We start from the raw sequence: 14,058 nt of genomic DNA, 5'->3' as shown, positions 1-14,058 counted from the left end.
GAATTCTAGGTTCAACACCAGAAAAAAAAAATAGTGGATACACAAGAAAAATACATGAGGCAAAAAGGGGATAAAAATAAATTAATAAATAGGAGGAACCACCCAAAGGGCTGACAGGTCTAACACATGTCTTAAAGAAAGAACTTCTGGATTCTAGTGAAAACCTCTGGAAGTATAGTTTGAAATCATTACATCCAAATGGAGAAAAACATCTGTGACAATTACTGATTAGCATAGGAGATCCCAGGTCTGCAATGATTCCACATTCCAAATGGAATTTTCAGTCATGATGCTTTTTGAAAAGCCAGTAGTGTCAGATTTGCCGTCACTGAGCAAAGAATTGTGTACTATCTGAGGAAAGCATAAGCTGAAACATTGTAGTGAAAACATATTTTTGTTCTTTTTTTAGTCCATCTGCTTGAGTCACTTCAATCTTGAATATTTCATTTATTTGTGATGCATTGCCTCCCATTGCCAACAGGCACCGTCTTCAAAACCAGCTGCATCATTTACAAAGCCACCATGACCAGCACCCTGCTTAGCTTGCAGACAAGCTCACCATCTCTGGTGGTTTTTGGCACACCCGCAATGAGGACACCAACAGACTGCAGATTGAGAAGTGTAAAAAAGAAAAAAAGGGTGCAGGCTTTTTCCATCCATGCACCCTATATCTGTATAGTTTCCTATGCGGTGTTAGTGCTTTACCCTATTATTATTATTATATCTGATTTTGTAGAGCGCTCAGCTACCCGTAGGTTTCCCGGCGCTAAGAGAACAGAAGTAAAAGAGGACAACGGAAGTTTAAGGAATCGGTTACAGAGAAAACAACCAGGTTTTCACACCTTTGCGAAATTTGATATAAGATGTTTCAGATCGCAGAGGGATGGGAAGCGAGTTCCAGAGCGCAGGTGCCAGGTGGGAGAATGAGCGTCCACCGACTCTGGCCCGCTTGAAGCGGGGAACAGAGAATCTGCAGTGAGTGGAAGATCTAAGGGTGCGAGAGGGACAGTATTGCTGGACTAAAGTAGAAAGATATTGGGGGGCTTTGCCAGCTTTGATACGGTGCATGAAGCAAAGTGCTTTAAATTTGGTCCTAGATTCTATGCGCAGCCAGTGAAGGCTACGCAGAGAAGAAGAGACTGAGGTTGTTCTCGGTAGGTTACAAAGTAAACGGGCAGCCATGTTCTGAACTACTTGAAGCTTCCGGGTGACCTCCTTACAGGCGCCCAGAAGAAGTACGTTGCCGTAGTCCAGCCGCGATGTCACTAGGGCCTGGACCACTGACTTCTGGGTGTCTGGAGGCAGCATCCATGTGATCTTCCTCAGCCACCTGATGATGGTGGTACCTCCATTGTTTCTATATGAGTGTGCCACACTACCAGTGGTTGGCCATGTGTGGTACTCGGCTTACTCCAAGAGTGGGTTGGATTACATTTAAGCCTATTTTGTCAAAATTATCGTTGTAGTAGAATAACAATTTTATTTTGTTAATAGCAGTTGGGTTATTCTTATGTATAATTATGTGCTTTGTCCAGCCATAAAGCCTTGTTTAAAATCCCCTAAACTCTTCTAATTTTGTAGTAGTCCTGTTCCATTGTCCCCACCACTCGCATGTTTGCCCCTCCCACATTTACTACGAAATCCTATAATTGGGAGTGCTGAGATTGCTGTACAGAACAGATAGGAGAGGTGTAGGTGGAGATCTAGCTTGTACGTTTGTGAATTGCATTTTGTAGTATGTGATGCAATGGAACTGGAGTACTACTTAACGTATCCAAAATGCCTTTTGTTATTCAGGTCCAGAGAGTAATTGGATTATGAGTAATAGATCAACAGGTAATCACACATTTATTTTAACAGTAGAAGCAGAAAATTATCATTTTTTAAATATTACATTTTACAATCTTAGCACAAAATTGTCAGTATATTTTAAAGCTGGTACATCGAATGGGGTTTAATTCATTGCTTTTGTTTTCAATTAGCAATTGTATAGCACACAATCTGTCACTGGTATAACATAGATCTAGTCCAATACAATATTAATATTTTATTTTCATTGCAAACAATATACTATGCCAAAAAAAGTCTTAACACAGAATAATTTGTTGTTCTTTCCACAGACAGACCTACCTCGTTTCTGCCAACTTCAATCAAATTGAAAATAATCGAAAATTAACATGTTTCATTTTAGAAGCAGCACTGACATTCAGAGCCCAAGCTATGCTGCTCGACGTGATATATCAAATTTAGAAGAAATGGCCATGTCACACAGCACAGAAACTGTTGTTAGAAGTACGCCTAGTCAGCATGAAAAACCCTTCTATTCTGACTCACTATTTATAAATGCAGCTGAAATATTCCAAAGTATCCATGTTGAAAAGCCTCCAGATAAAATCTTAGTGAAGTATGGTAGAGGGCGCGGCCCTTCAGTACCACGGTTTAAAGATGAGAGAACTCAACGCTGGTCCTACAAACTGGCTTTTAACGCCCTGAAATGTAAGTGCTAAACAAATATTAATGTTTTCATTAATACCCTTTTATTAGTAGAATAATTGCATGCTCAGTGAAAGTAATACGAATGGCGAAGTCTTGTTTTGTGTGGCAAATCATTATTTTTCCTGCAATTGCTTACAAGAATCTTATTGATAATTGTGATTTGCTTCTTAACAATAACTCTGGTTTTGCAATTTACCAATAAAAAACAATAGCTAGGGTTGGCTTTTAAAAAATAGTGTGATTGTACCAAGATAGACACCAAAGGCAGCTAAATAATACTAAATGTAATAGCAAATTAAGTCAAGATCAAATATTTCCCATTGAAACTGAGATTCCAATTACGATTGTTAAATATACCTCAAGGTGGCTAGGTATGTGCAAAGTTGCAATTTTATCTTCTGCAAATTTTGTGATGTTTCCTTCAAATCTTTGCGATGTAACAGCCTTCACAAAGTTTAAATTGTGAGACAACAATTCTGTAACTGGGGGGACGTTGCTGAGCTGGCTTAAATCTTTTCTGACCGGCCGCCGGCAAATTATCTGGGCGCCTCCTTTTTCCGCTGATATGCCGCCGCTAGAGGTGGGGGTACCTCAGGGTTCCATTCTTAGCCCCATGCTGTTTAACATCTTCTTGGCCCCTCTGGCGGCGGTTGCGGAATCTTTCGGCGCCCAGATCATATCCTATGCTGACGATACCCAGCTTCTGTTCACATGTGACAGAGGTGGGATTTTCGACGGCATACGAATTAGGGACTGTCTCGAGGCTGTTTTCGAGTGGTTCCGCTGTCAGGGTCTTAAATGCAACTCCGACAAATCGGAGTTGCTTTTCTTTGGCTGCACTCCTGATTCCAGCTGGAAGGCCTGGTGGCCACAGGATATGTTTCCCCCGGACACTGCCTCTGTGAAGGCAAAAAACCTTGGAATTCTGATCGATTGTGACCTATCCTTCCGGCCCCATGTCATCGGGCTCTCAGGGAAATGCTTTGGCATTCTCAGGATGCTTAGGAAATTTCTTCCTCTGCTGTCACTTCACCACAAAAAAACCATCGTGCAGGCGCTAATAGGGTCGCGTTTAGACTATGCGAACGCCCTCTATCTGGGTCTACCCAAATATCTTTTGACCCGCCTGCAAGTGGTGCAGAATTCTGCGGCTCGAGCCATTTTCGGACTTCCGAGACGAGCCAATGCTGCTGAGTTACTAAAAGCTTTGCATTGGCTGCCCATCTCGAAGAGGATCCTTTTTAAAAGCCTAACTTTGGTTTTTAAAGCCCTTCATGGTATCGGTCCCAAGTACATCGGGAAACGCTTTTCCTTTTACCTGCCTAGCAGGGCTTTACGATCTGCTTCATTGGCCAAAGTGGCTGTGCCTATCATTAAGCGTTCCAGAACTGGAGGCCGGGCTTTTCGCTACCTGGCTTCGCGAGGCTGGAACGAGCTCCCTTTGGCTTTACGAAGGGCAAGTAATCTTCTTGCGTTCAGGAAGGAATTAAAGACCTGGCTCTTTTCTGTATAGGGTTTCTTCTGGCTTCTTTTTTTTCTTTTTTTCTTTCAGCTTTTAGTTGTTATGTTTGTTACTCTGCATAAGTTCTCTTCGCCAAAGCGCCGGGATGCTCCTTGGAGTAGCCGTGCGCTATAGAAGAAAATAAATAACATAACATAACATAAATGTTGGTTTTATGGGAAACAAAATCTCATCAATAAACTCAATTTTAGTTGGAATATTCTTCCCTAAAATTTTTTGTGATAAACTTCCTTTACAAAAGGTTATATCCACAGATTTCTTGTGCAGTTCACTTCCTTCCATTGTACTATCACTATCCTGCAAATGTTCTTCTCAGGCATTTTCTCTTTTACCAATATCATCGTCCACCTCATCCTCTATTGATAATCGCTGATGAACGGCAACACTGTGTAATGTATGACACATGGCTATCATTTACAGCATGTCACAAAGCCATAGTACAGCATTCCCCCAGATTTGAAAATAAAATATTGTATCTCTAAAATAAATCTGATCCTTTGTATTCAAAATACATGCTTCACCTCCTACCTTGTTTTGTGTTCATGGTTAGACTGCTGCTGCCTAACTTTGGACAGATGTAAACAAGGTGCGAGTATCCAAGCTAATACCCCATATGCACTGTGACCAGTAAGTTATATCTTAGCCATCTGGCCCTTGTTTTCCTCTGCTACATTTTTTTTTTTGTTGAAAACATTTATTATTATTTGCATCAAACAAAGCTGATTACAATCACGTATTTTTTTCGGTTCATATAATATCCCCTTCGCCAGGGGGGTAATTCCCCTGCTGTGCTGGGTGGGAGGGGGGCGTGCACAGCGCCCCGGTGCTCGTGACAAGCTCAGCTCACTGGCGCTGTGCTCATGACGAGCTGAGCTCGTCCCGGCCACACCCGTTTCCTCAGAACGCTCAGCATAGCGGGGGAATTATCCCCACGTGTGAGCGCCGCGGCCATTATGACGAGCTGAGCTCGCCCCGAGCACAGCGCAACTGTGCCTCATGACGAGCTCAGCTCATCATGAGCACGCATGAGGATAAACAAGGTAGTGCCACAGAGTGAACAGCGTATACGTACTTTCGCTTCTCCACCTCACCCATGAGATCCACCTTTACAGTATATAAAATTTCTCCCATGTAGAACGTCGTCTGTGTTTGTCAGTCACTCAGTTCCGGATCGGATTATTCAGGCGGAAGGGCGCATATGTTCCCTCAAAATGTGTTCCATTTCCCCCACACTCTCATCCATTTTCGGGGACACCCTCTATGAATAAATACTGCCTTTTCCGCTACCATAGCACTGTCTAAGTCACAACACCACTGCTTGTGAGAGGGGACCATCTGTGCTCCCCAATGTTGAGCAATATTCCGTTTAGCCAGTGTGATACCCAGGGTCGCCCAGTCCTGCTCCGCGTGGGTAAGGTCTGTTGGTTCCCACACATTGAGTAGGCATCTCCTTGGTTCAGGGGAGACACTGAAGCCACACACTCGAGTGATCGTGGCCATGACAGCCCTCCAATACTGTGTAATGTGGGGACAGTCCCATAATGTGTGGTAAAAGGTGCCTGCCAGCCCACAACCCCGCAGACACAGTGGTGTATCAGTCCTCCCTATTTCGTGGAGTGTTGTTCTGGTGTAGTATGTTCTGCGCAATATTTTAAGTTGCACAATTTTTAGTCTGTAAGGGATCGCCACTTCTCGGGGGGATGCTAGCGCCTCCTGCCAATTCTGCTCATCCATCTCTCCCAACTCAGCTTGCCATTTTTCTCTAAGGTTGTGTGTGTGATCTTTCTGATGACTAACCAATTTGCAATATGTTAGAGAAACTGCTTTTTTGGTTAGACAGTCCGTTATTAATCGATCCTCGAGCAGCGAGGACTCGGGCGGTCAGCTCCCGGAGGTATGGCCTTCGTCAGTGCGTGTTTAATTTGCAAGTTCCGATTTTGCTCCGTCCCTGCCATCTGATACATTGGCTGTAGCTGAGCAAAAGTGACTACCCCCACCTTTTTCCACAGGTCCCCAACCTTAGATATGCCTATTAGATCTCATCGGGAGAGACCCTTACTTGTTCGCAGCTTGCCCAACCAGGCATGTGTTGTGTTATCGCTCCCTCCCAACCGAGAGCGTGCTGTGCTATAAAACAGACGTGCACGGTGTGCGCAGTAGGGCCGATCAGTGCATGTTTCCGAAATGTATTATTATATTGCGCCCAGGATTCCGTCCGTGTCAAGAGTGTTCCTGTCCATACGCAATGCTGGCTCGTCCTGTGGAGCGTGAAGCAATTGATTAACTACTATGATAGTATAGTTGAATGTTGGACAGGGCGATTCCGCCTTCATACCAACCTGGTATTACCTTGCACATTGTTATGCGTGGTGGCTTCCCTTCCCACAGGAGGTGGCCCACCTCCGCCTCAATTGACTTGAAGTAGGAGTGAGAGACTGGGATAGGTGTGTTTTGTAGAGCGTATAAAAACCTGGGGAGAGCCATCATTTTGAACAGAGCCGCTCTCCCCAAGAGTGTCAATGGCAGTGAGTGCCAGCATTTCACGTCACTACGGAGTCGTTTCAGGGGAGGCAATAGATTACGCTCAAAGAATTGTGTGGGGTGTGGCGTGATGTGTATGCCAAGGTATTTAAACCCATCTTCTGCGATCTGTATCACAACACCCCAGGTGAGGCGTGGAAGAGGACCCTTAAGTATGTATAACACCGATTTTGCCCAGTTATTGGTATAGCCGGAAACTCTACCGTAGGACTCGCAGATGTCAAGCAAGCAAGAGAGGGAGCGTCTAGGGTTTGCCATGGCGTCTGCGTAGAGGGAGATGTGGTCCTCCCAACCCTCTGCCCACTTCAGTCAGCGTATTTCTGGATCCCTCCTTATCCATGCCGCCAATGGCTCGAGCACTAAAGCAAACAGGAGGAGGGATAGAGGACATCCCTGCTTGGTCCCACGCCCCAAGGGAAATTCCTCCGACAGCCACCCGTTTACCACTACCTGTGCCAGTGGTTGTGCGTACAGTAGTTGAATCCAGGCACAACATTTGGGAAACCAAAGTGTTGCAGCACCGCAAATAGAAAGAGGCATTCCACTAAGTCAAAGGCCATACTGGCATCTAGTGAGAGAATGACCGCCTCTTCCTGGATAGTGGGTATTCTAGCCAGCACGCCATGAAGTCTCCGGAGGTTCATCGCCGTGTTCCTACCCGGCATAAAGCCGGATTGGTCAGGGTGCACTAGTGCTGTGAGATAGGGCTGTAGCCGGGCCGCCAGCGCTTTTGCAAGTATTTTCGCTTTGGCGTTAAGGAGCAAAATTAGTTGGTAGGAGGTGCACTCCCGTGGGGGTTTACCAGGTTTTGGGATAGCTATAAGTGTCGCTACTCGTTGGTTTCTAGGGAGTTTTCCCACCTCTAGGCTGGCCTCGTACATTCTCAGCAGATGCGGCACCAGTGTGTCCACCTCTGTTTTGTAAAGTTCCACGGGAATACCGTTGGGACCCAGTGCCTTTCCCGGTTGGAGCCCTCTAATGGCTGCAGTGATTTTGTCTATCGTGAGATCTGCCTCCAATGCCTGTACGTCCTGTGGTGTCAGCCTTGGCAGACGTATGTCTCTAAGAAAGGCCAAATTCTCTTCCATATATGTCATTGCGATGGGAGTGTATATTGTTTCGTAGTGGTGTGCGATTGCTGTGACTATGTCGTGTGGATCCGTTACTGTCTCTCCTGTGGGCAATTAGATTTGTGCTACCCAGTGACTGGCCCGTTCTTTTTTTCTCTAACCAGGCCAGGAGTTTGCCGGCTTTGTCCCCAACTTCTTAGATGGTGTGCTGTGTTTTCGTGACTTGTGCCTTAGCTACCTCCCATACATGGTCTCTGTATGCTTGTTTTACAAGGCTTAGTGTGTGGGGCGTGTTATCATTGGGTTCTGTTGCGTGCTCGCTCTCTGCCCGGCTAACTGCCTGTTAAAGCTCCCACACCTGCTGTGCTTTGTCCCGTTTGAGGGCCGTGATCAAGGAGATAGCTTGTCCGCAGAGGACCGTTTTATATGCTTCCCATAGGGTGATGGGGGAGGCCACTAATTGTACATTTTCTTGGAAATAGTGCCCGAAGTCTTGTGTAGGCCCTTCCATATGTTTGGGTCCTTAGGTTACCCAGGATATATAAGATATGTGCGTCTCCTCCCCGTGAGGTGTGATTTGTTTGTTACTAACACGGGGGAATGATCCGATATACCTCTGGGGAGGTGTTTGATCTCCAGTATTCTTTCTAGACCTATTGAGGAGGTAAGAATGTAGTCTATTCATGATCAGCTATTGTGTGCTCCCGAGTGGTAAGTGTACTGACGTTCTTTAGGGTAACGTGTGCACCAAATGTCTACTAGCCCAAGTGCGTCCAGGAATTCCCGGAGGTGCGACGAAGTTGTCCCCTGATCTCTTGGTGGGTGTCTGTCCCTTGTGACATCCACTGTGGCATTAAAGTCGCCCCCTATGATTAGTTCCTCGGGAGGTAGTGTGAGCAGGAATTTACCAAGGGCCGGGAGGGCGAGATTGTTAAGCGCTGGAGGAATATACACAGAGACAAGGTTGTATGCGCGCCCTTCCCATTGACAGGAAACTGATGCGAAGCGCATCTGTTCGGCTGTCCATGTCCTGGTTGTCACCAGGGGCAGCTCTTTCGGATCAAGATCCCCACACCCATGGATCCAGATATAAATTCGAAGTGTGCTGCCATTTTAAAGCCTCATCTATCCAATGCTTTAATGGCTGTACCCACCAGGTGTGATTCTTATATGAGGGTGACTCACGGAGCGTGTCTCTTAAGATGTTGTAATGCCAGTCCCCTCTTTATTTTGTTGCACATGCCATTTATATTCCAGGATATTACGGTTAGGGGGAGTTCAGCGTGTGTGTGTTCTCCGGCTGCGAATGTGGAATGTCAGGTGTTATGTCCCCTTGGGTATGAGAGCGATCATTCGACATCGGAGCATATCTAGTGGTGTACAAACTCTGTCATGCACTAACCCTGTGACAAACTGTATCAGCTTTAGATGTTCTCGTGTGAATAACTTAAAATGAACAAACTTAAACATGAACTGAACCCATCCCTCCACCCCCCTCCCTGCTCCCCTGCTAGACAAATTCCCAACTACCCGCCACCCCAACAGTGCAGAGTGCTTCAATCCCATAAACAGTACTTGCATGCAGGGGGGAGTGAAGTCTCTGCTACATCTTTGCGTACAGAAAAAAATTCTAAAATCATTATAATACCATTTTTAGGTCTCGTCTTATTCCATTCTGCAAGGACTGAATAGGACAAGACTATTGGGGCTAAACTAAGAGCTAAACTAAGGTCTCAAAAATGCGGATTTCCAGAAGTGCATGTGTCCCGTGCACGCGCTTCTATCCGCCTGCCTGCCTGCCTCGCATCACCACATCAAAGCCAGCCATCTGTTGCTTCCCCAGCGTGGTGCCGCCAGCAGCTTCACTTCAAAGGGATCCGCTCCGCCCCCTGCTGCATCAAAGGCTTTCATTTCGCGACCGCGTTTATTTCCTTTCATTAGCGGCCGCGTTTTTTCTGCCCCTGTTAGGCTCGTTTTTTTTGCCTTTCTGCCCCTATTAGACTCATTTTTTCCCGTTTTTCTGCCCTTCTGCCCTCTGTTTTGCCGTGTACAGAATGCTCTCTTGGCCGATCAACAAGGAGTCCGCACTGCTTTATTTTAAGTACGAGGACCAATAAAGCTCGCCCCCACTCTAGAATATCTCCGCTCAAACGAAAAAATACAATTTTCCTCAATGACCTTGCTTTAAACAAGAATGTCCGTAGCACTTTCTAAACAGGCTTATTCTGCCACCCTTAGTCTGCTGCTAAGTGCTGTCAATTTAACTCGCACAAAGTCACATTACGTAAAGAGAAAGGCTATATCCGAATGAGTGCTTTACCCCTCACCCACTGAAACTGCTGACCTGTTGCTCCGGCATGTACACAAGAGTGGCATACGCTACGCTCTACAATTGCTGCATGTATGCGGCCATATTGCTCATGCTGTTCCCTTCTGCTAGCACTCCGTACTGTCACCAAGCTAGCTCTCGGGGAGTCTCTCATCTGCTTTAGCGATGTAAACATCCCACGCATTCAACAGTGTTCTCTACGTTACCGTTTCGACAGCCACCCACTCAGCCAGAATCCTAATGTCGGGGCGGGAGTGGACTTCCAGGGTATATCTACACAGCGCTTCAATGGTGCAAACCCTAGTTTCTCTTGTGCAGCAATCTGCCAGAAGCGCGTCCTGCCTCGGCTTCCCAGCGCACACACCTACTCACGCTACTGAGCGACGGGTGTTAATATGACCCAAAGATGGGCCGAGGAAATTGCCAGTGCCCACCACACCCAGAAAAAAATGGACCCTCCGGTTGCCCCTCCCACCTCCATTCTATTTCACCATACAATATTACGTTTTTTGTTTTTTCTTTTGAAAAGCGTCGCTGAGGGTGTTCGGAGGTAAACAGCCAACCCTTGCAGAGTCTCGAGCACACCACATTCCATATTGCAATTTTGCAACCAACAGGACACTATTAATAAATACCACAAGTACAAAACAATGCTGCGTTCGGCTCTCTTATATGCCTACTGTCTGGTTGGGGAGCTGTCTTATACGGTTAAACTGTTTCTTCATCTTCCGACCCCTAGAGTCCTCAGATTAATACACAAAAATGGGGGCGTATGAATATATATGTATTATAGGTGTGTTTTCCTGCCCCCTTCCTTCCTTATTCCGCAGCAATTACATGTTTCCTGAAGGGGAGCCAGCGCTGCAGCAGAGCAGGACACCACAGGCTGATTGCAAGAGGCTGACAGCACCCATCCTACCAGTGTCTCTGCAGGAAAAAAAATATAGCAATAAAACAGAACTGACCACAATTGCCCTAATATGCACGGAGGTCCTCGGGATGTATTGAAGCGAGGGTTGCAGTGCACTTTACAAGTCACTGTGACCTGGCCGGCCTATGGCAGCTGTGACACTAGTACAAGGGATTCTGCGCTAATCTCAAGTATAATAAATCACTGATCGCCAAAATAGCATGTAACCACAAGAATGTTGGTATTAGAAAGCCCGTCGTTTTGTTTGAACTGCTCCAAAACCAAATCTTCTTTCAGCTTCTGCTTTTAAACAATCTAAAGGTTGATGCACGTCAACTAAACCTATTACATACAATCAAAATAACAAACAAAGGAAAAATGTGGTAAGGCCTGAAAATTCACTGCACGTGCACTTGGCCAGTCTCATGAGGAAACATCTAACATAGCATTTTCATTAATCAACTGAGTTTCTTGCATTTTGAAATGAATTTAAGTTCATTTAATCTTTGTGATATTGTAGCTCTGAATTCCGTGGAATTTTAAGACCTATGTAGACTTTAGACCACACAGTAATTTCCGTTCCTGTTTTAGCAGTTCGGAAATGTATAGTTACATATTTTAAAAGGTTTTGAAGAGTGCTTTGCATTGCATTTTTGTTACTTCGCACTCAGCCACGGCCCGTGGAGGGTGTTTCGGTGGGGCGGAGAGGCGGGGCGGGGGAAGGACAGGGTGGGGGGTGCTAAAAACCGGAGTATGGATAATTGAAGGTAAGTAAACAATTTAATTAATAAAACGAATTTCGTTAATCATCACTCAGCACCACCACAACATCACTCAGCAGCACCACTCAGCACCACCACATTATCACTCAGCACCACCACATTATCACTCAGCACCACCACAGCATCACTCTGCACCACCACAGCATTATTCAGCAGCACCCCAGCATCACTCAGCACCACCACAGAACCACTCAGCACCACCACAGCACCACTCAGCACCACCCCAGCATCACTCAGCACCACCACAGCACCACTCAGCACCACCACAGCATCACTCAGCACCACCACAGCACTACTCAGCACCACCACAGCACCACTCAGCACCACCACAGCATCACTCAGGGCAACCACAGCATCACTCAGTACAACCACAGCATCACTCAGTGCAACCACAGCATCACTTAGCGCAACCACAGCATCTCTCAGCAGCACCACAGCATCACTGGTTCAAATATGTTCTCTCAATGTTTCAAGCTTTATTACAAATGTCAGAAAAATATGTTAATATTTCACTTCTGTTCTTGGATTTTCGTCACAATAAGATACACTGAACATAATCTTCACAAAAGTTATTTACAAAAGTTTAAGCTATTGCCATTATAAATTACAATCACTTTTATTTAAGTATTAATTATTTAAAAAAATTAAAAGCCATTGTTATTTGTAATATCAATACATCTAAGTCACGTAAATACAAAACATGTTGCATTACAAATGCTATAGGTGTCACATTTGCGAAAGTTATAACTAGTGGCATTGTAAATGACAAAGCTATTAATTTAGCTTTTTCAAAAACAACACATAAATAAAAAAATTGTCATTTACAAGACCAATAGCTCAAACTTTCCTAATGCGAGACCTATTGCATTGCAAATGCTTGTTTCTCCAGTATTGAATCTTTAATAGATTCACATACTGAAATAATTCTCCATCGTCAAAGTGGGAGTCCAACTGCACAATAGAAAAATCTGTACAATTTACACATAGCCCAGAAGGGATCAAAAACATTCACTTCAGTAATTTATGTACATTATTAGGTAAGAACCAAACTCCAGCCAATCAGGTGACAGCACCCTCAGAACACTGCCCACATGTCGCGGTCCTCCGTCTGAATCCTCAGGATCGTGCTGATGCTCAAAGGGGGGGCCCACTTCCGAACTACCCCAAGTCTGGATTACTAATGAACACTCAGACTGTTGAGGTAATTGAGCGGGGGAAGGAAAGGGAAGGAACTGCGGGGAGGGAGATCTAAGAGGGAAACAAGAAGAGAAGATTAACGTAAGACCTCGTTTACCAACTCTCACTCTTGAACACTATCTATACCTCTGTCTCCTATGTACTGTACCCCTACCTGTAACAAAGAAAAAAGGAGGTGTTGACTTCAGAAGAGAGCAGAGGATGACGACACTTTTCAGAACATCTTCTACAGCAGAGATACAATGCAAGAGAGAAAGCACATGGGTTAAGAAGGATTCTTTTTTGGTCTCTAAATTCCTCACAATACGTTAATTTCAGTAGATGAGGAACCCACCTACCAAATCCTATTGTCTCTGGTACTGTAATGCCAAGTCACGACCCCTGTAATATGACCTCTATCCTGAAGAACTGGTATAAAAGAAGAACAACCACGATATATCTCGGGTCAGAGGGTTTTCACTGGACTCAATAATACACAACGTGATCCATAGTAATAAACATCAATACGCAGGAAAGTTACATATATCCACTTGAGATCCCAAACCCTGAATTAGATATTGTTTCAGTAAGAAAATCCAAACAAACTAGGCAAAGTCTGTGAGCTTAATGATCCTGTAATAGTGTTAGCGTGACTCAAAAAAGTCTGGGAACAAACATCAAAGTAAAGGAATAATCCAGAGATATTACTTCATACCCTGCAATATCGCGGGTGCTAAGCATTCATGCTAAGCATGAAACCGGGTTTGCCCATACGGTTTCGCCAACAGAGAAAAAAGCAACGCAAGTGCCTCGACCAGCACCAAAGCTCCCCTGCAAGATACCACAATACCGAGTTTGTGTCTCGTCCAACAGGGGAGTATTTCGAAGAACAATGGTGTACTTACTACCGTTCTGAAGCCAAGAATTGACTGTGTGAAGGATGGCGCTCCTGCACTCTTAACGTCAAATGAATCACAAAGGGTTCTGTGGAGAACTAAACATCAGCGTACCGGGTAGAATTACCGGCAGCGCTCTCAGGTGTCCTCAGGTCTTATCTCTTCCGGCGTCATGTCGACCTCACGTAATGCGTGATGTCGCAAAGGATGCTGGGATTTGTAGTTTATCGCGGAATCGCGGGACGATTCCGCTCAAAGCGGGCAGATAGAGTTTCTCCGCTTGCTGAGCCTGACACCACAGAGTCTTCACTCTCTCAAATTTCTTACCGCACGTCA

At 45.2% G+C, this 14,058-nt stretch overlaps 1 protein-coding gene across 2 annotated transcripts in view; it reads left to right on the top strand.

Moving 5' to 3' along the window:
* Positions 1-14,058, top strand: part of NSUN7 (NOP2/Sun RNA methyltransferase family member 7) — a 972,952-nt gene that overhangs the window by 187,141 nt on the left and 771,753 nt on the right. Inside the window, exons 3-4 of one of the 2 annotated variants that reach the window (XM_078678274.1) lie at positions 1,798-1,836; positions 2,121-2,496. In XM_078678274.1, the coding sequence (XP_078534400.1) occupies positions 2,178-2,496 (319 nt within the window). In that variant the 5' untranslated portion in view covers positions 1,798-1,836; positions 2,121-2,177. The remainder of the gene's footprint in view (positions 1-1,797; positions 1,837-2,120; positions 2,497-14,058) is intronic. The other variant, XM_078678273.1, reaches the window with a different exon arrangement.

The sequence above is a fragment of the Lissotriton helveticus genome, chromosome 2_2 (genome assembly GCF_964261635.1).
Source record: "Lissotriton helveticus chromosome 2_2, aLisHel1.1, whole genome shotgun sequence".
NCBI classification, from domain to species: Eukaryota; Metazoa; Chordata; class Amphibia; order Caudata; family Salamandridae; genus Lissotriton; species Lissotriton helveticus.
The sequence above is the reverse complement of the archived record's forward strand: the minus strand, read 5'-3'. Positions and strand labels throughout refer to the sequence as shown.